The following is a 25,871-nucleotide window of genomic DNA, read 5'->3' as shown; positions in this document are numbered from 1 at the left end:
GCCATCACCCATGGGGACAGGCTGTGTGTCACTGCCATCACCCCTGGGGACAGGCTGTGTGTCACTGCCATCACCCCTGGGGACAGGCTGTGTGTCACTGCAGGCACCCATGGGGACAGGCTGTGTGTCACTGCGGGGACCCTGGGGACAGGCTGTGTGTCACTGCGGGGACCCTGGGGACAGGCTGTGTGTCACTGCAGGCACCCATGGGGACAGGCTGTGTGTCACTGCCATCACCCCTGGGGACAGGCTGTGTGTCACTGCCATCACCCATGGGGACAGGCTGTGTGTCACTGCAGGCACCCATGGGGACAGGCTGTGTGTCACTGCCAGCACCCTTGGGGACAGGCTGTGTGTCACTGCAGGCACCCATGGGGACAGGCTGTGTGTCACTGCCAGCACCCCTGGGGACAGGCTGTGTGTCACTGTGGGTACCCCTGGGGACAGGCTGTGTGTCACTGCCATCATCCCTGGGGACAGGCTGTGTGTCACTGCCAGCACCCATGGGGACAGGCTGTGTGTCACTGCCATCACCCCTGGGGTCAGGCTGTGTGTCACTGCCATCAGCCCTGGGGACAGGCTGTGTGTCACTGTGGGTACCCCTGGGGTCAGGCTGTGTGTCACTGCCATCACCCCTGGGGACAGGCTGTGTGTCACTGCGGGTACCCCTGGGGTCAGGCTGTGTGTCACTGCCAGCACCCATGGGGACAGGCTGTGTGTCACTGCGGGGACCCTCGGGGACAGGCTGTGTGTCACTGCCATCACCCCTGGGGACAGGCTGTGTGTCACTGCAGGCACCCATGGGGACAGGCTGTGTGTCACTGCGGGGACCCTGGGGACATCCTGCGGGTCACTGCGGGCCGCCCCAGCGCTGAGGGCTCAGTAATCTCCCGGCCAAACGAAAGCCTTCGGTCCTGCCCGTCATCCCCCCTTCCCCACACAGGGCAGCCTGGGGGCCAGCAGGGCGGGGCAGGAGCGGAGCGGGCTCTCATCCCGGGTCAGGACATCTGCCCCGGGGGCTCGGGGCACCGGGACGGGCCGTGGCCGCTGCTCCCGATCCGGCGCCGCGTTTTGCCGGCGCAGCAAGTGCCGGCCTTGGCGGAGGAGGAGCGGCGGGAGGGGGAAGGGGGAGGCGGAGCCGGCTCTCGGCCGAGCCGCTCCCGCCCCTCAGCTGGGAGCCCGCAGCCGGCGGGTGCGAGCCGCAGAGCCGAGCGGCGCCGCTGCGAGCCGGGGTGCGGGAGCCGGGGATGGGGTAGCCGCGCCGCCCTGCCGCGCTCCCCGCCGCCTGCTCCGCGTTCGCACCGGCCCGGGGGACCATGCGGAGCGCCCCGGTCTCCGGGCTCCTGCCGCTGCTCCTGGGGCTGCGGCTGCTGCTGGGCGGCGGCGCCGCGGCTCAGTACTCCAGCGACCTGTGCAACTGGAAGGGGAGGTGAGGCGGCATCCTGCCCGGGCAGCGGGGACTGCCACGTCCATCGCCGTCCCGCCGGGGGGAGAAGTTCATGCCGAACACAAAAGGGACACCGCTCCCGCTGCGCTGCCCGGCCGGGGCTCGGGGAACGGGGCGGCGGAGAGCCGGGGCCGGGTCTGCCTCCCTCCTTCCCTCCCTCCCTCCTTCCCTCCCTCCCGCGGGCTCGCAGCGAGGAGACCTGGGCTCGGCCCCGGGCAGGGAGGGATGGAGGGGCCGGGGCGAGCCGGGCTCCTCTCGGCGGGGTTGAGGGGCCGGGGCGGGCCGGGCTCCCCTCGGCGCCGTTCGGGGGGCTGGGAGAGAGGGAGGGCGGTGCCAAGTCCATAGCGGAGAAGTTTCTCCCCGCGACCATCTTCACCGCGGCCCCAGCGGCCGGGGGAGCAGCGCGGCAGCCCCGGCTCGGAGCGGCCCTGGGACGCGCTGCACCTGCGGGGCGCTCCCCTCCCCGGGGCTCTCGCTGCCTCCCGGCCGCTCTCCTCCCTTCCCTCCCCGCGCGTCCCGCACCCGGCGCTCGCTCCCCGCTCCCCGTCCCGCTCCCGGCTCCATCAGCCCGCAGATGATGGGGGTGATGAGCTCCGGCACAGCGGCCGCGCTCCTGATTTATTCTAATTGCACCGGTTGAGAAACCTCTCCAGTTCTCAAGTGTTTATCTCCCAAATTATCTTTCCTTTAATTGCTTGTAATATGTTTAGCGCGTGTGGTTGGGTCTGTGACCTTCTCCTCTCTTTAAAGGTTTAAAAAGGCAGCTCTGCTCAACTAGCAAATGTTGCTTGGTCAGCCTTACTTGGAGAGTGAAATGGTTCAGCTCTAATACACTCTTCAGATGACTTTCTCTAGCATAAAACTTTGGCCGGCCTGTATCAATGGAGTGTTTTGGAGTAGAGAGAATTCAAAGTCGGGAAACAATTGGATTGACTTTCAACATCATGATTTCTTATCTCTTACTGCCTGAAACATGGTGCTTTGTATTTACTTTTTTAAAATATTTTCTTGATAATCTATGCATAGTTAAAAGCAGTGAATCCACTTGAAGATGAGCCTGCTTGATAGGGATCAAACCTCTGGCAAACTCCTGATTTGTCATTTTTCTTTACAAACAAAACAAAACAAAAAAAAAAAAAAAAAAAAAAAACCAAAAAAAAAACCCCTGAAAATGCTGTAGCAAAGCATCAAAGCATCTTACCTCCTGGTACTACAAAAAAAAAAATTAAAAAAATTCTGCAATTTTGTCCTCTTTTGCTCTTATTTTTGTCCTGTTTTCTTAGAGCAAGCAGTGACCCCTCATGTCACCTGAGCAGGGTTGGAATAAGCAATGCCTTGACTATCAGCTAAGGGGGTGATGCTTGGGGTGGAGGGAAGTGAAATCTTGTACCTGAGTTTGAGATGAACCTGGCAATGCCAGCTTGGATTTACTCAGCTGTTGTTGTTCTGGTGAGCTGAAGTGGTAACAGGTTTGTGATAAAGCTGTTGGATGAGCAGGGAAGGATGAGCAAAGTTTGGTCTGGGTAGTTTCAGTTGTGGGAGAGTTTCAAAGTTCAGGTGGGCTGGAGTTTTGGGAGGGGATAAAGTAACCCAGGCTGACTCAGGCCTTACAGGTGGTGTCAGAAATGTTGGCAGCCAAGGCCATTCAATATAATCAGATTTGTCCTAAAAACACAGTGGTTAGGAAGGAAATAAAGTAATTTGATGTACCAGTAAATATTATTAATTAAATATTTCAGTGTGGCTACTAAGATTTATATGGGTTAGAAAGAACTTTTTTAATGCAGAATATAATATTTTAAAGTAGTGTGATGATTTTTACCTTGACTGTTAGGAAAAGTTATGAACCTGAATGCCAGACATGGTCCCTCTTCCCCACAGTGAAGTCACAGGTTGGCTTGTGCTGGTGGATTTGAGAGTCATGCCATCTTCTGTAGTAAACCTGAAGGTGTTTTCTCACCTTTATATGCACATCTATATTAAAAGCAATAGTCTTAAAAACAAAACATTCTGGATGGGTTTTTTTTTCCCCTATTAGCTTGTGGATAAGTGATGAGCTTGTACCCCTGAGCAGGATGAAGAGATTCACTAGGATTCCTCTGGATATCCCTCATGCTTCCAGGGAAATCTGATGCAATGCACAGCTTGACACCTGCAATTTAAGTACAAACCATAATAGCATCTTAATAAATAACTTGTCAGGGAGCTTCCAGGAAAGCTTTGTCCAGGAGAAAGCAGAAACTTCACTATGAAGTTTCCAGTTATTACTTTTGCTGTAACTTCAGGTTTTTGTGCTGCAATGATCTCTTGATGCTTTGGGCAAAAGTGACAGGCTGAGAGAATGTGCTGGCCTGACATGTTTGACTGTAGGCTGCAGCATTGAGAATTCAGCTCTTAGGTGTCTGCTTTTGTCCATCACTCCTGCCCTTGGTATGGTGGATGCTCTGAGGAGTTCTTAATGTTTCCTAGACTCTCACCTCTTACTAAATTCTCCAATTTAGGAGCAAAAGTTCCCTGTGTTCATTGCATGGTGCAGGGAGGACATGGGTACTTGTAGGGCTCTTCAGCACATCTTTAATAGAATAAATAAATAACTGAAGTGGATAGTGTGAATATTCTTCTCCCTTTTTCTTTAAATAACACCTGTTCCACATTGCAGCATAACAGCTCACTGCAGTGATATTTTAACTTTAAGTTACAATATTTACACTATACAATTAGTTGTTGTAAGGTTTTTCAAGGCAAACATAAGGGGATGGCTGAAGCCAGAAAGGGAGAAGAGCAAGGAGACAGATGCAGTGATTCAGGATGTCCTCATGGATTGGTATGAGGAAGTAGCTGTAGAGGTAGCTTGCCATAGAAGTAAGTCCCAATAAACAGCACACATTTAAAACGGGTCATCCATCACTGCAACCATGAAACACCTGCCCTAGATCCTTGCCATGTAATCAAAAAACCAAAACTCCAATGAGTTTGGAGAATAAAAAGGCTCCCAGCTCTGCATTACTGTGTGGATGTGGTGTGTCTGATGAGTGGCTAGTGAGAGCTAAACCTGGTGTTAAAGAGTCTCTCAGTGTGAGGACAAGTCATTCTGACTGAAAGCAAAGTGACAGGTTTTACTGGATGATGATGGTTGCTGTTAAATAATGTGAACATGTATTTTGAAATCTGCTTAACTTTTGAGTCATCCTTTATTACAAGGCTTAATGTGTGCAGGTACTTGTGCTTGATGTATCTGTCTAATGGCATCACTCTTGCCTGTGGGACATAATTGGCTTTCAGAAGATAATTTCAGAGTCCACCCTGTTTTTCGTTTGAACAGTGTGAATGTTTGAACAAAATTAACGTAGTGTTGTTTTTTGTTGGTTTTTTTTTTCCCCTCTGGCAGAAATTCACTGCCTCGGTGTTGTTGGGATCGCTTGCAACAGAAGTTTCACTGCATGAGTTCAGAGTTTTGCCCCTGGTGTCTTCCTTCTGTTTAAGCACTCAGGCTGGAATGTGCCAGTATAAGTCCTGCAAAACCTCTGCAGCTTGTTTGGATGTCTTGAGTAGGGACAAGTGATGTGTGAGGATAACTTTCTGCCCCTTTGCTGAGGGATAACCTTTACACTGTTTAATTTTGTTTATTTGCAGCTTGCACAGAAACAGACTCCTGTGTTTTCTGTTTAGTGGCATCATGTGTGTGCTGTGGTGAAAACTGATTTTGTGGACCAGATGTGGATTTACAGTCAACTTGAAATATCCCTTTTCAAGTCAAGTTTCCTGAATGTGTTAAGTACTGCTGAATTGAGGGCAAGAGACTAAAGGTTAAAAGCTTGTCCCTCTTTCCTCCTCATCTGTGTTCTTGATGTGGCTTTCAAGATTCTTCAAAAGCACATGTTTGGAGGCTCTGTTGTTATTAAATATGACTTTTTTTCTTTCTGAGCTTCCTCATGTAACCTCTATCAAGTAGGTCACACCGACACTCACAATAATGAGTCACGTCAACAGTAAATGCAAACCATATGGTTTGGTGTTTTTTTCCCTTTTACACATTGCTTGTAGTTACTTTCTAAGTGCTGACTAGAATTTAGACCCTGTTCAGTGCCTGAATATGTCTTTGGGATGGGGAACTGTGTATTTGGAGGTTTCTGCTGAGGAACCAGGACTTGATGTCATCACTTGCGCTACACTAAAATATGTTTTTACCACAGATTTCCTGTGTAACCTCAGGCTTAATCCTTTTAAAGTATTTTTTCCCTTGTCTTGATTTGTCTGCCTACAAGTGGGAATGTTGTGAAGCTGCCTTAAAGTCCTGACCCATGAGGTGACGAGGAGTCTGTTTTTGGGTAGTGCTCTACAGACACAGGATGAAAGACGCTAGTGTTGGGGAACAAGGTGCTCAGAGCACAGGAGGAGAAACAAGCTCGGTGGTGAAGTGATTTGCTCATACTTGCTTCATAGGCTTGTGACAGGACAGAGACTGAGACCAAAGGATTTTTCCCTAATAGCCCAAATAGTGCAGCCAATAAATCAGGCATCCCACAGCTTGTTCTTCCCAATGCAGTGTCTGCACTGTGCAGTGTTGTGTTAGGGCTTTGAGTCACTGGATAAAGAGATGGTGGGGTTGATCCAGCATCAGTGATGGGCAGCAGGGGTTGTTTGGGGCTACCCTCAGCTTAGGCTGTGGGCAAACAAGCCATGGGGATTTACTGCTCATTCTGTTTAGCAGCTGGCCCTGGGACTCTGTGTTGCTCTCCTGTCCCATCCCTGTGGTCTCTGAAATGCTTGTTGGGGTGTTCAAATGGCCACATGTTCTCCTTCTTGCTAAACACAGCTCTGTCTGCTTGTAGCCCATCAGTGAAAATGCTAAACTGAGCTTAAACCTCATATTGAGCAGCAGTGGAGGAACAAAGTCCTACCAAAAAAAGCAGCATAATTCAGTGCTTCCCCAGCTATGACAAGGGAGTGAGGTGTCTCCTCTCCTCTCTTCTCCCTACCTCCCAGTGTGGAGACCCAGGCTGCCCAGCTGGGCTGGAGGGTATCAGTAGCACGTAGAGCATCGCTTTTGCTGCAGTTTACAGGGTGAGCTTGGCATCCCTCCCAGTTTCAGATCCATTGGGAATATAGACTTGGAAGGGGAACAAAGTACTTGGAAAAAGGTGGAGTCTGATCTGCAAAGCTGGAGAACATGCTGGATTGAGCCACCAGGAAGGGAGTTTGAGCGTACGTGTTTTACTCAGTATGCACAGCTCAGCTGATGGGCAGTAACTGAGCCTGTAGTAATTTCATTGCTTTTGATCATGTGCTTATATCCTATTTAATTTTGAAGCCTATTACTAGTGGTTTGATGTTTTCTTCTGGGGGAATGATTTAAAATTGTCCCATAATATTAAGGCTGAAGTGTTGCAAGAGACCTGCGCTGCTGAGCTGGATGTGCCAACGCTCAGTGATGTCCAGGGCTTCCTGCATTTCTTGCTGTGTGTTTTGGAAGGTTTGAGGTTGACCTTCACATTGTTAGCTCCGTGATTTCTCTAACCTTGTGTTTCTTTCTTCCTCCAGTGGCTTAACCCACGAGTCTCACAGGAAGGATGTTGAACAGGTCTACCTCCGCTGTTCTGAAGGGTCGATAGAGTGGATGTACCCCACGGGAGCACTCATAGTCAACCTGCGACCCAATATTTCACCTGCCTCTTACAAACACTTGACTGTTTGCATAAAGCCCTTCAAAGACTCTGCAGGAGCAAATATTTATTTGGAAAAAACTGGAGAACTGAAACTCTTGGTCCGAGATGGAGACCGCAGCCCCAGCAGAGTGTATTGCTTCGGCTACGACCAGGGGGGCCTGTTTGTGGAGGCCACTCCTCAGCAGGACATTAGCAGGAAAATTACAGGCTTCCAGTACGAATTGATGAGCAAGGGAATAGCAGCTGACTTGCACACAGCTTCTGGTGAGTTCTGGGGTATTGTCAGGCTTCCATGTCCTGTATTGGATGTGTAACAGATGGCTGAGTGAGTGAGTGAGTGAGTGAGATAGTGGATGGGAGTTTCGTGTGCTTTTAAGGACATGTTTTATAAACAACTATTGCAGAAGAATTGATTTGCTTTTTGGGTTGTTGTGTTTTGGAAGCTGGTGGCATAGGCTGAACTCCAGTGATTTGTTGAGGGCCACAGTGTGAAGGATTCTCCCCTTGCAGGGGCAGGGTGTACTACAGGAGCTGGCTTCACCCTGCACTCAACTCCAGCATGAACTGGCCTTCCCAGCCTTGCTGTAACACTTTTCTAACTACTTTTTAACTCAGTTTTTAAGACCCTGATGCATGTTTTGAATAATAAACATTTGAACAAGGAGGCACTCCTTTTCCTCGGTGTTTTTTTTTTCCCCTTTTGCAAGTAGTGCTACTTGCTGACCTAATTATTGCTTTTTCTGGTTTGTTTTGGTTTTTTTTATTCAAAAAAGGAAAATGGTGTGTTCTTTCCTCAGCTCTCCTGAGCATTACTGTGCCATGGCAGAGCTCTTCAACACCACGACAATACTTCTACAGGACAGTGTTGTCTTCTCTCTCAACCATTGTGAAAAGCAAGTTTTGCAGGGAGTTTTACTTCAATGAAATGCTTTATAGTAAAGAGGAGTGGACAAACTGAAAGATATTACAAGCCTGTAAAGTCTGGTACTAAACAGCATTTGGAACAATGGCTGTAGGTGTGACCTAAGTGTGCATTTGTGGAGGATGACAGGGTGAAAGGGGAATTCTCTTTAGATAGGTGGTATCTGCTTCATGCATCTTACCCATTCAGGATTGCCTCTAGCTTTTATCCCCAAAACCAAGGAGGGGGAATTTCCAGAATAGCCCAAAGAATTGCAGATTTAGGGTAGTTTGTCTCAAATGACTGCAAGGGTTTCAAGGTTTCGGTGTTTTAAGTGAGGAACCGTATTTGTTTCAACCATTTGAAATCTGGGCTGTCTCTGCTCTTTTGGGTGAAGGCAGTGAGAAGAGTCCTCAGAGCACACTTGGGATGCTCAGCCCAGGGCAAAGCTGATGTTTAGTGGGGCTGTGTGGCCCAAGAGCCGTAAGGAGGATGGCCAGAAGCTGATCAGACTCTGCCTTGCTGATGCCACATGCTCTGCCTGAGATGCTGCTTGATAAGCACTGGTGTGACTCATTAAACTGCAGCTGTATCTTCCAGGGATATCTTCTCTGGGATAAGTGATTGCAGAACTTGTTCTGCTCTTCCCTCCCTGGCTCTTTTCCACATCAGGCTCTGGATTGTCTGTTTGTGTATTTGTGCAGCCCTGCCAGTGTTAAGTGTTGTCACGCCAGCTCGATGGGGCTTTATTTTTGTGCAGCTCTGAGCTGGACTCAGCTCAGCTGAGCAGAGCTGGGCTCAGGGCTGATGCAGTAACCCCAGGAACTGACAGGTGGCAGCTTTGCCATTAAAACAAAAGCATATAAACACAAATATTCTAAATTTGAAGTCACTGCCTTTACTTTTGCCATGCTCACAAGTGGTAGCTTTTTATTGGGTGTTCTGCATTTCAGGCAGACTGCTCTGCTGCATCCAAAAATTCTGCAAATGGAGTGGGATATCTCTGCTGAGCTGCTTTCCCAGTAAGATCATTTGTGCAAAGATGAATACACTGTGCAGAATGTCAGCTATGTAGTAAAATTCCATTGCAGAAGACATTAAATACATTGTTTAATCAGTTATTTGGAGAATGTTCCCAGATTCAGCGCTGCTTTCTCTGTCAGGCTGTGAGGATGGAAACAGAGGCTAATGAGAAGTCACTTGAACTTACTAGGAAAAGTCCTGTGCTCTTTTCTTTTCCAAAAAAGTTTAAATTGTTTTTGAAAAATAATACGACAGAAACACTGCTTATCTCTACTGGGTTTAGTCTGCACTTAGGGTTTCTCCTGAGCTTTGCTAACATTGAGGACTTGCTGCTGACATCCTTTTCCATCACAAGCCAGCACAAACTGCTGTATTTTCAGAAATAAATGCTCTTCTTTACACATAAAATCTCGGAGGTTTTTAAAGCTGATGGGAGTATTATTTCAGGGATGTTCAGAAGTCAAACTGAGGACTGAATCCAATTACAGCCTTCCTCTTTAATAGGCACATTAAATCACTTTTTCAATGACTGCTGTGTTTTCAGCTGTAACAGGCACTGGTTGAATTTCAGTGCTGTCTTATGAAACAATGTGGTGGGGAATCTGCTCCATTCTCCAAGTGTCTTGTTTGGCTAGAAGAAGCTTTTTAATAGTTCATCAGCAGAGCCTTCAGGGCAAACTGGGGATCTCTATTGTATTTTAAATTATTTCTCTTGCCTTTTTTTGGATCCCCAGACTCCGGGGAGGGGCCGTGCAGGGTGAAAACACGATGAAAATGCCATACATGACTCTTTCCACTACTCACTTAGATGAGCACTTTTATTTTCCTATAAAATCTGTACGTCTGGGGGAACTGCCAAATAGCTGCCTTCCACAGAGCAATATATTTGAGGCTCTTTGCAGTTTGTGGAGCTCCTTTCTTCTGGAGATGCTTCTAGTTTTTCTGTGAAACCTCAGATGAAATGCCCTTTACTGAGCTGTTCATTTGGAGACGGGGAGTTTACAATCACTGAAATCACTGAAGATTTCTTCACTGGAGAGGAGGCTCAAGTCAGAGGCAAGCTCTGACCTTAAAGGAGCTGAAAACTGGGTTTGAAGTTCTGCATTTCCCACCACCCTTCCTTCTGTCCCTTGCTCACAAACGTGGCTGCTGTTTTTGGCTGCTCGTGTCTCATTGCAGTTTGGCAGAGTTCAGCAGAGCTGGCAGTGGGTGTGAAGAGGTGACAAAGATGTGAGATGCTGTTGTAGACAGGCTCTGAGATGTGCTGGGCAGAGGAAGCTGCAGTGCTTCTTCTGATGACAAAGAGCTGAAAATAGCAAATATTGCATGATTTTCAGAGTGGGGAGATGACTATCATAAAAGACCCAGGTGTGGGGCTGAGTAATCCAGCCCTTTCCTTGTGCAATAACTACTTGCTAACAACTTCTCCCCGCTTTCCCTAAATGCTGTGTTTGTTTCCTGGTGATAATTGTTGTACTCTGCCCTTGAGTTTACTCTCTCTCCCTAACCTGGCATCCCAGCCCTGATTAAAGGGTGTAAGTCATCTGTTTAATACTTTAATGACCTGTTGTGTCCTTAGAGTCCTGACATTGCAGGGTGCATCAACAAATCAACAATGCTTGGCATGGTGCCTGTGGTTTAATTAGAAATCCTCAAGTTTTATTAGTTTACAGCCATTCTTTCCCACTTAATCAGAGTCTAGCAAATAATTCAGTAGAAAACATATGCAGGTTCTGCTTTGGCCTTTCCCTTTTTTTGGAAAGGTTGAATGACACAGGGCAGTCTTAACAATTTTCTAGATTCTGGGGACTTAACCTTTTTCTTTGCTCTGACTCTGCCTTACCACATTCTCTCAAGATTTGCAAACTGTAGGAAGAGTTTGTACTATACTGATAGATTTTAATTTGGGTTGATAACATCTGGTATGGAAAGTTTTTTTACTGTAACAGTCAAAAAAAGTGCATTTCTGTGGGGTTGTAGTTTCTTAAGATGAGGAGTGCAGGCAGAGATGCCACAGTGCTTGATATAATTTAATGGGAGTAGTCCTTAAGAAAGGTCACCTTGACAATTCAGGTATCTTGATGGGTGTGTTCTCTCTTCATATCCAAAGTGATGGTTGACTGAAAGTGCTTTTGATTTCAGATTAGGCTCTGGGCTGCAGCCCTCTCTCATTCCCATCCACACTGATGCTCCATTAACTCCAGCTCATGCTCTGCAGCCCTGCTCTGAAGCCTCAATGTTTGCCCAAATGAAGAACTGAGGCACTGTGACATTTTGGCCTGAGGCCACTGGAGAATCAGCAGAACTCGTTTAAGCTGTTGAATTCTGTTGATTCTAATCTTTGCTGCTTGTGCTGGAAGAAAACACTCTGAGGATCAGCTCTGCTGCCTATATTGGCAAGCAGATGGAGGTTTTGGCAAAAGTGTTGTTTGGCCCCCACGAGTTTTCTGAAGGTGCTGACCCACATGAGCTGCTCAGCTGTGCCTGCTTGAGGTCTGCCTTGCCCCACAGCAGACTGCTTGCATTAAATTTCTGTGAAAACTGTGAAGGTCCCTTGACTTCTTGAGTAGTTCAGCTTCTGCTCAACTAATCTGAAACAAGAATCTGTAGGTTTGACCGAAAGTTTTGGAGAGGGAGAATCCTTCTCCCTGTCCCACCAAAGGAGTTTTGTTTTGTTACTTAAATCCTGTGGTTCAGGAGTGTCTCATCAAGCTCCGGGTCCAGCATTGTTCAAGCTGTGTAGTTTTCTTTTCCTGTTACACACTCATGGGGATGTCTGTAATTTAGTTGTCAGAGGGTGTATTGAAAGCTCTTTCATTACCCACCTGCTCTTGTGGTAGTAAAGAAGTCAAACTTTAACACAAATGCCCCTTTATCTTGATGGCATCTACAGACTTAGTGCAGATTCTATTAACTGTTTTATATGTTTTCTTTATTAATGCTGTGTACCTGGCTGAGAATATTATTACACAGGAGGCACAACACTTGTGTGGGTATCTTAAAAATGAGTCAAAACCAGATAAATCCAGTTAAGTAATTAACAGTATTCAGCTATTTCCTGTATGCTGTTAATCCATTGTCCTGAGATAACAGATCAGAAATTGAGAAAGCTCAGAAGTGTTTGGGCTATACCAATGTTTCTGCTAACAAATGGCTTTTTAAAGCACCCTTCTTAACTCCTGATCTTTAATGCAGTGTGTGTTTGGCAGAGGTGGGGCAGCAGTCTGCCCCAGCTCTGCAGGTATCCTGCCAGGGCTCTGTTGTCATTCCTCCTTGTAGGCTCCTAGTCTCATGCTTTCCTCTGGTTCCTCACAAATATCCAATCTTTAGGGTTATTTTCTTTCTTGGAGGCTGAATGTGCTGCTTAGCTTTGTAACCTGAAGCAGCAGATTGTAGAATCACAGAATATATATTATTTATAATATATTTATTATATATTATATTTATATAAGAAGAAACCTTTAAAGTCCATCCAGTCCAGCCCCTGCAGTGTGCAGGGACAGCTTCCACTGGACCCCATTGCTCAGAGCCCCATCCAAGCTGGCTTTGAAGATTTCCAAATTTGGTGCATCTGCCACTACTCTGTGCATCTTGTTCCAGTACTTCACCATCCTCACACAGGTGTATTTTTCACTTCTTGTCAGAGTGGAAACTTTCTGGTGTTTTGTGCCAAGGCTGGCGAGCAGGAGGCCGTGCCTGCTGTGCCCACTCTTTGCCAGGGTAACCATGTCTGAGCTCCTCGCTGCTGTGGGCAGAAGAGGTGATGGAAAGAAGCACTTGGAACACTTAAACTGAAAGTCCCCATGACCTTTATGCCTAGCACAGGCTCTCCCTGAGTGATTGTGACCATCTGAGGTGTTGGCACTGTGCTGTGTGGCATCTCATCCCCATCGGATGAGAAAAATGCCTTCCTTTGTATTTCTCCCCTCCCCATTTTCTGTGCAGGTTGAAACTCTTCTACCTCTTGGGGTTGAGGGGTTAGAGCTAGATTTTTAATGCCCCTCCAGCCCAAACCATCCTGTGGCTCTATGAAGTGCACAGAACAGGTTGATGCTGCATTCCTCCCATTTGGGGTTTGCTGGAGAAATTAATAATAAACAGCAAAGTTGAAGGATCTGCTCTGTAAGCATGAGCACACCTTGCTGGGTGGCTCACCTGTGCACCTAAAGCTTTGATGATTTGTTTGACTTTTCTCTAAAAGGTCATAAACAAGTTTTAAGAGAAAAACATCAGAAAATAGCCTTTATTGAAGTTTCTCGAAGTACACAGCAGTTAGTGGCTGTAGAAGGGATCTTTCTGATGCTCCTGCTCTAGGATACAAAATCTCAACTGGAGTTTTTTTTGAGAGACTTGCAAAAAAACTATCAGGAGTCTGCCCACTCTAACTTTATCTTTCCATTGCAATGGTTGATCTAAAACTTGGTACAAAGTAACCATGAAAATCTAAACAGCATTCCCTAACCCTAATGTGCAAAAACCACATTTAAAGGCAGTTTTTGAGGGCGTGTCACTGAACTGTGTGTCATGGGGCAGCACCCAACTGGATCAGGCTGGCTGCACTATAACACTGCCTAGAGTGGGATCAATTTTGAGAAGCTGGAAACCTGTTCCAATTATTCATGTGCCTGAAGTGGTCAGGCTTGTGGTGAATGATTGACTGGGTGGGAGAGTTTGAGAACAAAGTTTTTTGGTTTTTTTTTCCTGTGTGGAATTGTTCCAAAGTGCTGTTCTGATGCTCAGGGAATGCACATGCTCATCCATCACCTTGAACTGAGCAAGGTGATGTTTTGGGGGACTGTGTCTGAAAAAATGTTATACTGAGAAGCCTTCACTTAAAAGAAAGCCCCCACCAAAATTGGATGGATTCTCTAATTTAATCTCTCCTTCTCCCAAGAAAATGGTTTTGCCAGCATCTTCTCTGGCCCTGCTTGTCCTTTGCTGTTGTCGGACAGGAGTTGGTTTTGCAGTGGGCAGAGGAGGTGACAATGGGGCTGCAGTGATAAATACACAGCTGCAGGGGAGAGGGGGATAGAAAATAGCTTATTTTTGCTAGACTGGCCACGAATGCCGTTAGCTTATTTCTCAACTCAGTGGGCAGTCAAAAGCAATAAGCAGTCAGGTGTATTGTCCAGGCAGCTGGGGCTCTGCTCTGCTCTGACCTCTGTGTACCGCCAGAGATGGTCCCACAAACAGAGCTGCAATCCAGCCCAGTTGCTTGGCAGTCTTTAATAATGCTCTGTGCTTGCTCTGCAAAACTGTTTAGTTTGCTAATTCCTGAGGCTGTCGTTAAAGAAGGGGTGAGAGGGTGGGGAAGCTGCATTCCTCTTCCCACTGACTGAAACATGGGCCAAATCTTTCCTGTGTTGGAGTCTTGATTTGCAGGACAGAAAACCTCTTTCACCTCCATCTGTGCTAGAAGCCAGAAAATATTCACTGAAATGTTGCACAGATATCCTAGACCTAAAGCTGTGATATGTTATGTCTGACCTTGGGAGGTTTAATACTGGCTCAGAAAAGCTGCTGCCCTCTGACAGCCTTGATCCAGGTAATCTTTGGTGCTGGTTCAGATTTGTGGATTTCTTTGCTGTGGATTTTATTGGCATCTCCTGACTCCTTTATGGGATTTGAGCCTTAACTCCTGCAATGGGCATCACCTTGGGTGTTTGCCCCATATCCTTTCTGTATTGAAAGGGAGAGCTGAAGTGATCAGAGGTGCTGGGAAATGTGCACAGAGCTTGTCTGGTGTTCCTGTCTGTCTTCCAGGATCATTCCTGTTTGTACAGGATACACCTCTGCCACCAGAACTGCCTTAGCTTTACATCAATTTCTTCTATCTGCAAGGGGATGTCAGAAATTTGAGAGAAAAATAAAAATGTTCCTATGTAAAACTGGTGAGTGAGCTTGATATGACCAAGCACGGTGGGATTTTAAGGAAAGGTGATGTGTCTCAAAGCTTTTACTGTTACAAATGAAAGTTTTAAATGAAAGTTTTTTAAGGTTAACTGAACAATGTTACAGCATCAGGCGTCTCTCGCTGTGTAGATGTAGCTCCTCCACAGCCCTTCTCAAGAGCAGGATGATCAAATAAACATGGTTTTATAAAGAAAACTGGCCTTGTTCCTTCAGAACTCTCCCACATACCAAGAAGAATTTGTTTTCTAGAAACAGGAAAGAGAAGGACCTGTGTGGAGCTGAGTGCACATATGCTTTTTTTTTTTTTTTTTCCCTTTTTAAAGACTCACTTAATCTTTGATCTGTCATTATTTCACTCTCAGGGTTTAACTTTAACCAGCCACTTGTTCCTTAATTCTATTCCTCTGCTCCATCAGAGGCATTAATGGACCGGACCGAAGGGGAGGAGGGAGGGAAGGCTTTTGTGTTCCTGGCAGCTCTCCAGCCTGGTAGTAGGTGCTGGCTGCAGCCTCTCCTATAGCCCTGGCAGGGTGAAATGCTTGGCTGCACAATTTCCCCAGGGCATGGGAGTGAAAAACACCTTACTTGTTCATTTTCTGCTGTGCAAGCACTGCGTGACAGCTGAGGGCTGCGCTGGCTGCGGAGACAAAGCCCAGCAAGACATCGAAGGCTTCAGAACTTCACCATTTCCTACATCTGACCCTGAGAGCTTTTACAAGGCTTTGGCGTGATGTTTTCTTTAGGAGAAAGAAGAAATATTTTCAGGGTGGATTTTGGGAGGGGATGAGCCGTAAGTCTTTGTGGGTTTTGAGTCAGGGGCAGCATTTCCACCTGTGCAGCTGGCATGTTCCATGGGGTGACAGCGAGGGACTCTGCCCCAGCCCTGCAGGTCAGAGGGGATCAGAGGAGCCCCATAACCATCCACAGGCACCTCTGACTTCCAGCAGCTCCTTCCTCCTCGTGCTTCCCACTCCTCTAATCCCCCTGGGGCAGTAGCAGTAGGTTTGAGGAAGGAGAGAGGTGTTTTCTGTGAGATAGTCAAATAGAGCTGCTTTTTATGGCTTTATAGCGGTGTCTTGTGCACCTAGAGCAGGAGAAATTCCCAGCAGTTATCTTGCTGCCATCTTTTCCCTTTAATTGCAGTTAGGGAGGGAGAAGAGGAAAGAAAGAAAAGGAAAAAGCAGATGTGTACAGGTGCTGCTTGCACAGGGACATGTGCATGGTTGCAGAGACACTTCTCGTTTGCTGGGCTCTGCTGCTGCAGTGCAGAGAGAGGAATTTAACTGGACATCTGATCTGCTGACTGGGGCTTTTTGGACACAACATCTTGCAGGCTTGACTGTAACTGAGGGTTTTTATAGAGCTGTGATGCAATGGGTAAGTGTAGGAGCTGGGCTGGGATTTGGAAGTGATCCAGTCACTGTTCTGTCTCTGCTCACCCCGTGCTGGCATTTGCCACGGAGGGGAAAGAAGAGGGACAGAACGAAGCATCTTGAAGCTGTGACACTTCTCATCATTTCCCCTGGGTTGATGCAACTCATGCATGGAGGCAGAGTTTAATAATGTTTAATGCTGGTTAAATAAAAACTGCTCTGTGGGTTTTTCATTCCTTTTGTTTGTTTTGTTTTAAATTTTAAACAAATGGTTGTGTTTCTAGCTGACCTTTCAGCTCATTTGTGTGAATGGCTGCTGCATCTTGATACAGCAAAAAGGCATCAATCCCAAAGGATCCTTACGTGCTCTGTATCTGCTGAGCCAAATTTCAGTTTGAAAGCTGTTGCAAATGGAGCTTGCCTAGTACCAAATCTCTTCCTCCCATTGTTTACATAAATAGTTAATCTTTGGTACTTAGGGACTTTAGTACCCTCTTGGAAGACAGTTCTATGAAAAGATAAATTTCTGGTTTATGATCTCTTGTCCTAACGTTTCTCAGAACACAAAGGTCATCACATCTCTACTGGTGAGGTTTTACAATGTGCTTTTTTTATTCTTTCTTTGCAGGAAGGAAGTGGTATTAACTCGATTCTCTTGGCACAGTCCATGCCACAGCCTGCAAAAGTCTGCATTTCATTAAATTTATTTGCAGGTTTAAATTGTTCTTGGCCAGTGTTTATATTTTCCAAGTTACTTCTGGAAACTTGTACATATGTGCAAGTTGAACTGAGTGTTAGAAACAGGCTAAGGCAAAGAATGGGAGTTGACATTTCTTTTTCTGGAGGGGTAAAATCACTGATATCCCTTCTTCACATGGAGGTCGGGGCAGGATGGCCATTGCAGCATCATGATGTGTCAGCTGCTCCATCTCCTCCTTGTCCTGTACCAAATCTGGCTGTGTGATGGCTGTAAGAAGAAGGGAATCTTTGAGTTTTGTATCTGTGCTTATGATCCTTGTCCCAGGTTGCCTCTTCTGCTCAGCACAGGGGCTCAGATTAACTTTCTAGCAAACAGGGGGATGAGCACTTCTGCCTTCAGAAGAGCACTAAACCCTCTCATCGTGTTACCCACTGCACTAACCTTGTATTCATCAAAGCACAGCCTCATTGTGGCCTTCCAGGGCTTAAAGGGGCTAACAAAAAAAAGGGGGAGAGTGTCTTTTTCACATGGGCAGATAATGGTAAGATAAGGGGTAACAGTTCTAAGCTAAAGGAGGAGAGATTTAGATTAGATGTTAGTGAGAAATTTTTTGCTCTGAGGACAGTGAGGTTACTGGCACAGAGAAGCTGTGGCTCCCCCATCCCTGCAAGTGTTTAAGGCCACATTGGATGGGGCTTGGAGCAACCTGGGAGAGTAGAAGGTGTCCCTGCCCATGGCAGGGGGAGGAAATGAGATGAGCTTTGAGGTCCCTTCTGTCCCAAGCTGTTCTCTGGTCCCATGTCTGAGGCTTGCTGATCCAGAGGGCTGGGAGCAGGGCTCTCCTGTTTGTTCCCTGACTTGGTGTTTTCCTGACATGCTGGGAAAAGTGCACTGCTTGCAGAAAGCCCCGTAATCCTATCCCATCCAAAGACAGGAAAACCTTGTAAAACAAAGGAGTGATGAGGGAGCTCCTCTGTGTGTTGTGACAGGGTGTCAGTAATTTCCAGCCCAGCTGTGGACCAGGCTCTGTGTCTTCTGGCCCTGTTTTCCCTCCCTGTGTGGCTGCAGGTATTATTTAAATGCAGGTGTGCTGGATGCAGCTCTGCTGGCCTCAGCTCCCAGCCAGCACGTTCCTTTTGAGCTCGAGATGCACTGACTGTGCAGATGCACTGATGCAGTTTTAGGTGACGTTTCGGTGTGGGGGTTATGAGGGTTTTGAGGTTTGAATGTTATTTTGGCTCGCTCAGGAAGAGCTTTCTGAGGTGGTGAGGAAAGCTGAGGTGTATCAAGAAAGGAAAGGACTAGTCACAGCCTGGTAAACCAGAGTGGTTATCAAATTTTTGTCCATCTGCACTGCACTGCAGACCTTTATGTTTGGGATATGAGCTGTGAGAGGTTTGCTTCATGGAAGAAATGCTCCTTCAGAGAGGAAGCACAGGCATACTTCAGAAGAAATAATTTCAAGGATTTATTTCACTTTACAATTAGTTAAAGCAAGGTGAGGGCAAGTTTTATTATTTTTTTCTTGTTCATATGATGCTTTTCCCTAAAATCTTTGTCTCCCAGCTAAATCACCGATCCAGTAAGTAGCTGAGACATAATCATTTTTGCTTAGGACTCAGAAAAATAACAGAGAAACACGTCATTATAGGAGAAACCACATTTCTATTTTTACAATCTGCTCTGGGAAGTCTGCACTCTGTGTTTCCAGGAAGGAGACTCATCCTATGATGCCCTTTCCACTCTGGGTGCTGCCAGCAAGAGCTGCCAGTTGCAGAGCTGGCAGCAGGGGTTTGAAAGGTGTGGGTGGGTTTCTTTGTTCCACATGAATTAATGCTGATGTCGGGCTGAGAGAGCTGGGTCTGTAGCTGGAGGGGCTGCACCAAGACCCATCTGAATGTCTTCAAGAGAAAAGACTACTTGTTTTAATCAGAAGATTTCAACCTAAAACTAACAGAAAGTAACGCTTTGACGCTGCCTGGACCTCCTTGGTAGCTTTTGACACTTAAAAAGGTCTGATTGCTCATCAAAGGGTTGCTCAGAAGTTCTGAGGTGTGGGTGATGTGTGCCGTGGAAGCAGATAAAGAGCTCTGTGTTTTCCTCCCCCACCATCCACACCTTCACCACACGGCACGCGTGCACCCGCTCCTTCACCAAACCAAAGGGTATTCCTCGGTGAAGTGGTTTTCTGCAATTACTTTGTGTTCAACATTTTCACTTCTGCTTAAAACATGTCTCTTCCTGTGTGTGCTGCCAGCACGGGGGGGGATGTTCAGCACTGGGGAAACAGGGTGGGGAAGGGCTTTTGGGCTCACTAAGTGGAGTTTTGGGATGGTGTGTAGGGAGCTGCAGCACAGCCCATGCTGTTCTGGTAGCTGTGATGTCGTGGAGTGTGCGGAGAAAAATCTGGACAGGCAGAGGAAACTTCTTTCTTGTGGGTTGGAAGCTGGTTTTGGGGTAAGGTCAGGTCAGTCAGACCCATGGGTGGCTGTTGAAACACAAATGTTTCAAAAGAAGAGCAGGCCCCTTCATGTGGTTTCTGTGAGGCCTGCAGCCAGAGCCAGCACGTCTCGGTTGTGTGCGTCCTGCAGGGAACTGTCACCCTCCTGATGGCCCCTCCATCACCCCCACCTCCTCTTTTCCAAGGAAAGAAGAGTTGTGGGCACACAAACCAAAGCAGGAAGGGCTGGAGCTGTGTGTGTGAGCTGAGACAGGCCAGCAACACCTCCCAGCACTCTTGGGCAGTGTGCTCTACTGCAGCACTAAAGGGGCAGAAATCCACCCACAGCGCTGGGGAAAATCCTTCCTACACAGCCCAGCTCCCTGGTGCTGGCAGAGCTGGGCACCACCTGAGGTGGCACCACCTGAGGCTCGTGGCATCTCCTCAGGGCACAGCCTCTCTCTTCCCAAGCCTCCCTGTGGAGAGGTCCAGGAGAGGACCAGCGGCGTGTTCGACAAAGCTGTTGGGCAACAAGTGCGGTCTATTGTTAGCATCGCCTCGTCCTCCTCAGTAACACCAGGTTCAGAGGGCAAATCGCTCAAAGCAGCTGGGACATGACTGCTGGCTTGTGAGGAATGATGGAATTACATCTCCCTCTGTGGGGAGGTGAACAGAGAGCCCTGTGGAGGCGCTGGGCTGGGGCGCTGGAGGGAGAGGGCTGCCTCAGGTTACTTCAGGTCAGGATTCTGTCAAAATCCATCAAAGGCGCTCCCAGGAGAGTCGGCAGCCGACGTGCACAATGCAGGCTTTATGCCACCGCTGGTGGAGTTGAGTTATAGGCATCTGGGCTTTAGAGGACTTCAATAAAATGTTGCTTTTCTGTGCTTTTTTTTTTTTTTTTAATTTCCCCCCCCCCACCTTTCTCCTGCTGCTGTATGAATTCAGGCTCGTTGGCTCATGGAGTTTAAAGGAATTAGAGCAGCTGACGTTGATATTGTTGTTGTGAGTTTGTAGGCTCACTTTGGGATGTGAGAACCTGGGCAGCCCTTGAGACATCCCCAGAGAGTCAGGATCTGGCAAACACAGTGGCCTTGTTTAGTACCAGGCCCAGTTCCCCAGAAAATGAACGTCTTCACCTGCTGTGCATGAGTGAAATGCTTTTCTTGGGGTTGTGTTTTTTGTTGGGTTTTTTTTTTGTTTTTTGGTTTTTTTTGTGGCTGTTTTTTGTTTTATTTTTTAATATTTTTTTTTAAATGTTGTTTTTAATAGTTATAAGGAAGCTTCCTGTTCTAGTCTGAGGTGTTATTTTGACCTATGGATGGAGCAGAGCACCTGCTGCCCAACCCAAAGGGAATGAACTGCAGCTAAAGCCATGAACTTTTGTGTTAAGCACACAGATTCCTTCATGGCTGTGATTCAAAAGAGAGTGTAGGCATTGCCACCTCCTAAGGATTTAGTTTCTTTTATGAGCCTTTATAGGAATGAGGCTTTGGTTGTAGCCAGTGGATGTTATTTGCTTTTTAATGGTCCATTTACCTCAGCAGTAATCCTTCACAACTTGCTTTCCATCTGTGCTCCCATACCTTGTTTTTGCCACTTGCAAGATTATTTGATACTCTGTGAATGCAGATGTGGGAGTTGTCCCACAGAAGAGGATTTTTATTCTTCATCTGTCTGGAGTAGCAGAGATGGGTGGTGGAAAATGGTTGTTAAAGCAGCTCACATGCCACCACAGTGCTGTGAGTCAGCTGGACCTGAAGCAGGTTCTAAGTAATGATCTAGTGTGAGCAATGCTGAGCATTTTTAATTTCCTTTTGTATTTAAAAAGGCTGCAGGATTTTGCCTAGGGTCCGCAATTAAAATGATTTGATTCTGTGTACACATGGAGATTTGGTCATTTGATTTATTACTGTGTCAGTCTATTTAAATGGAAGGAGCCACTTTTAATGCATTTTGGTTTTCATCTTTAATGCAGTTGCTTGTGTTGCACTCCCCTGGAGAACAGAAATGCCTTAGTCATTTTGGTGTTTTCAATTTTCTGATGGGGTTGGATGAACTACAGAGATGTCTGGTTTAAACCAAGACTTTGAAAGTCTGAGATGCCTTTTTATTATGAGGTCTTTACAGAACTAAATATCTGAAATCCAGCTGTGGGTTTAGAGGATGTCCATCAGCTGTACTTTGTTTTGGAGTTTGTGTCCATGTGAAAATGCTGTGGGATTTGTGCAGATTTCCTCTGGTTGATCTCAGGTCCTCATTTGGACAGAGGGAGGCTGAGGAAGGAGCTACTCCACTGCAGGATGTTCAGTGACAAACACACTGAGACTTGCCCAGGAAAGTGCTGGAATCTCCATCCCTGGAAGTGTTCAAAACACGTGTAGATGTGGCACATGGGGACAGGGGTTAGTGGTGGGCATGGCAATGCTGGGTTAATGGTTGGACTCTATGGTCTTGGAGGTCTTCTCCAACCTGAAAGATTCCATGATTCTGTTACAATCTTCTTTGTCAGGTGAAGCTTGTATGTTTGGTCTAGCCACTGATCAAAATCTCTTGAGTCTGAAACTTGAAGTATCTTTAGCCTGAATTTGTTCTAGTACTCCAGTTATGTCCAGGCTTCATCTGCTTCTACATTTCTCATTATCTTAAACATTTTCCAAACTTTTCTGAAAAAGAGCTGAACTAGTATGTGGGGAAAGAGGGGCAGGGAAAGCTGGGTTGTTTCTGAAAGCTTTGGAGATATTCAAACTAAACAGAAATGTGATGGATCCAGATGCTGTTTTGCCTATTCCTTGTCTCATCTTTTGGAGCTTTTAAAGCTCCTTGAATTTTTCCTTCAAATATCCCTGCCCAGAAATGTGCATTTTACATTTCCTTTAATCCTATTAACCAGCGTGTTACACTGTGTATGAATCATCTGACTGGAGCAAATCTGGTGGATTTGGTTCAATAATCCCTCTTTCTGGATCACTGCCTTTCTGGGTCCTTGGAAAAAAGAAGAGATTTGCCATGTCTTGTGTCAGAGAGTGGCTTGTGCTGTCTGACAGGAGGGTGACAGAGCACTGGAGGCACCAGCTGCGTGTTGTGTGGACAAGCTTAAATCTACTTTTAAGTGCCATGGATAAACTTTGGGAAGCAGGTGGGGGAAGAGGAAGGCTGTGGCTATTTGGGAATCTAAACTAAGTGTTTTCAGATGTTGAGGTTCAAAACCCGAGTTTTTTGGGGGTGGGGAGAAGCGGGGTGGCTTCAGTTTGCTGCTGGGTGCTGGGCTGTGTGATGGAATCTCAGCATCCAGTCACCTCCAGCGGGGGCCCTGCTTTGCTGGAGCCTCTGCCTGTGCTGATCCAGGGTTCCCATTTTCCTGGGTGATTTGTTGAGGTGACACCAGCTGACAGACAAGGTTCAGATCCTCTTGCCACTGTGGACAGACTCACTGAGCATGGCCAGGCAGGGCAGATCCTGATAATAAACAAATTCCTGAACTCAACAGGGTGTTATAGAAACATCTGTATTGCAACTACAGCACCTTCCCCTCAGAAATATCTGGCTGAGTACAAAGAGGAGCCACATTCTTGCATTGATTAGATTAGTGCAGATATCCAAATGTTTCCAGCAGTACAGGAAATGGTCTTTGTGCTCTTGAGCTCAAGCAGATATGGGCTCGAGTTTCCGCTTTGCCTCAACGCCCTCCAACACATGCACTGGGGTTTTTCCTCCCCTCTCTGCCTCCCCCACTCTGTAACTCCTGGATCTTTGATGTGGTGATGACTAAATGGCCCAACAACACTTGATAGAAATTGTAAGAGAGAAGCTTTGCCATCAGAGTGTAAATGACATGTGATCTGAAAGTTTCTGAGTGAGTTTACAGCAGAGCACCCTGCAAATGCACCAAAATGTATTTTGTGTAAGTGCAGTGAGGGTGTGCAATGCTTGCTGGATAATGCAGCCCAGCAGGATGTTCCTTCATTGCTAAAGACATCCCTGTTCCTGCTTGGGTACAAAAATCTCATGGAGGCTCTAGGGTTAACTAGGGATAGCCTCCACTTCTTGTGGCAGAGAAGCCAGACAGATCTCTGGAGTGATTGTGCCAGTGCTGTGTGTGTGTTGGTCAGTTTTTGTTTTGTTTAAATGGTTTATTTATTTAAATCTCTTTATTTGCTGCTTGTCCTTTGCTAATTGTGACCCCTCCTGTGCAGCTCCCTGCCGACCCTGCAGTGACACTGAGGTCCTCCTGGCTGTCTGCACTAGTGATTTTGGTGAGTGGCTGTCTCCCCCATCCCTTCTCCTCCCATAAACACCCACAGACCCCTCCCCACCCTGGCAGCCTCCAGACCAGCAGGGTCTGAGGGTGCTGGGCACATGCAGAGTTCAGATCTCCCTCCCCAGCACGGACACAGCGACACAGCAGCCACGGTGGAAGGTCAAGGGTTTGGGTGCATCTAGGAGAGATCATTTCTTGTTGCCCTGCAGTGTTGGTGGACTTGACAAAAGACCAAAAGTTTCACTAATTGTCCATGCTTCCCTTTTTAAAAGGGAAATTAGCATTAGCTGTATCTGTAATGGCTGAAGAACAGAAAGTACATTGTCAGGGAGCATTTAGCACATATCTTCTTGCTAGAATTCTTCATGATTAGTGCTATTTTTCTGATGTAATCATTTTTCTGTTTAAATTTAACATGTGGGTGCTCTTTGCCAGACAGATTACAAATATAAACTAGAAAAAAAATGCAAATGTATACTGGAGGTTACTGCATAATCCTAACTCTCAGGATAACAAAGGAACAAAACTTGGGCTCCTGTAGTGAAGTCAGTTCCCCTGGTTGCAGGGCCTTCCAAAGCATTTTTGAGTAATTAATCCTAAAAACCTCTTTCTGTTTCCAGTGATCAGAGGCTCCATTCAGAACGTAACGAACGAGGCAGAAGAGCAAGAATCCATAATTCACGTCGGTGTCAACAAACTGTACAGGCAGAAGAGCAAAGTCTTTCAGCTGACAGGGGAGAGTGGGAACTGGAGAGGACAAATAAAGACCTTGCTCGAGTGTGGGGTGAAGCCAGGAGATGGAGACTTCCTTTTCACGGGACGAATGCACTTTGGGGAGGCCAGGTTAGGCTGTGCCCCTCGTTTTAAAGACTTCCAAAGGATGTACAAAGAGGCAAAAGACAAAGGGCTAAACCCATGTGAGATTGGCCCAGATTGAAACCCCCTGTTTGGCCGAAGATCTCTTCTAGCATTTGGCCAGGAATGTTTCCTGGCTGCAGTGGAAACTCTGAACAAAGCTGGTAACTGAGGCTGGACAGACCTGGAGGCTGAGACCCCACAGCCTGCGGTGCTCACAGGCTCATGGAAGCAGCAGAGGTACGAGCTCAGAGGGCTGCCAAGCAAGAAAGGCTGGATTTTTAACCAATCTTGTCCTTATGAATTAAGTTATTATATTTTTTTAGTGACTTCCTTAGGAAAATGAACAAAGAAAACTCCCATGTCTTAATAAAAAGAAAAACCCAAATGAAAGCCAAGATGCCTTTGTATCTTTTTAATACTAATTTTTAAAAATGTCTTAAGCTGATGTAGCATTTGGTATGGCGTATTCTGTATAAATGGCCAAGAATGTGATAGAGCACGGTAAAACATCTTAACATTGATGCTTTGTAAAAAGCTTGGTGTACAATTCAAAAGTTGTTTCTTATGACAGAAATTTATGGAGCCAAACTCTTATGTGTGTGTGTTGTTTTTTTTTTTTTTATTTGAAAGAATGTACAATTGCTGCCTGCAATTTTTTGTCCAGGCTGGCAAATTCTTTCCATTCCAGAGAAATAAAGGTCCCTGGATTTGACACATGCTGTTTAAAATCTTTATTTTTTTCTTTCTTCTCAAGGCCGATCTCAGCTAGTCCAGATGTGCTCATAGATCAATTCTGGGCTGCTCTCTTATTTTGTGGCTTCTCTGAGTAGAACCAGAGTTCCTGTGAGGCATTGGGAACCACAGTGTTTTTCAAAGGGGAAGCAAGAGCTATTTTTGGAGATTTTTAGACATGTGTGCAGGCGAGGCTTTCAGCGTTCTCTCTGATGCCAGCGGCATTATTTTGGGACTGGCTCCAAAGGCAGGCTGCCCCTTGGTGTTTAACTTGAAGCTTTCAAGTGTGCTGGCTGCTAGCTTGGCATGAGGTGACTGTTCATGCCTGTGAGTCCTGGGGGACATGGCCAGGCCACCTGGGAGAAATCAACCCCTGAATCAGGGTGTGCCACCTCTGCAGGCACCGTCCCGGAGGAGGAACAGGAGCTCTCCCCTCTGATCAGTCCTGCTGCTCCCCACGGCCTGCAGAGCATCACTGATGGTGCCTTCACAAGGGTTTTAATCTCTTGCCCCTGTTCATTCTTCAGCATTCTCCACTCCTCCAACTTTCATTTTAGGCT

The 25,871-nt window shown here is 46.7% G+C and overlaps 1 protein-coding gene across 1 annotated transcript; it reads left to right on the top strand.

Annotated features, from left to right (window-relative positions):
* Positions 1-1,134: 1,134 nt before the first annotated feature.
* Positions 1,135-25,291, top strand: METRNL (meteorin like, glial cell differentiation regulator). The gene is made up of 4 exons (XM_086857017.1): positions 1,135-1,429; positions 6,989-7,377; positions 23,657-23,716; positions 24,342-25,291. The coding sequence occupies exons 1-4, from the start codon at positions 1,317-1,319 to the stop codon at positions 24,656-24,658; spliced, it is 879 nt and encodes a 292-aa protein (XP_086713143.1). The 5' UTR covers positions 1,135-1,316; the 3' UTR covers positions 24,659-25,291.
* Positions 25,292-25,871: the final 580 nt, after the last annotated feature.

The sequence above is a fragment of the Cyanistes caeruleus genome, chromosome 19 (assembly GCF_971803275.1).
Source record: "Cyanistes caeruleus chromosome 19, bCyaCae1.hap1.1, whole genome shotgun sequence".
Classification (NCBI taxonomy): Eukaryota; Metazoa; Chordata; class Aves; order Passeriformes; family Paridae; genus Cyanistes; species Cyanistes caeruleus.
Note: the sequence above shows the minus strand (reverse complement) of the source record. Positions and strands in the feature narration are given on the sequence as shown.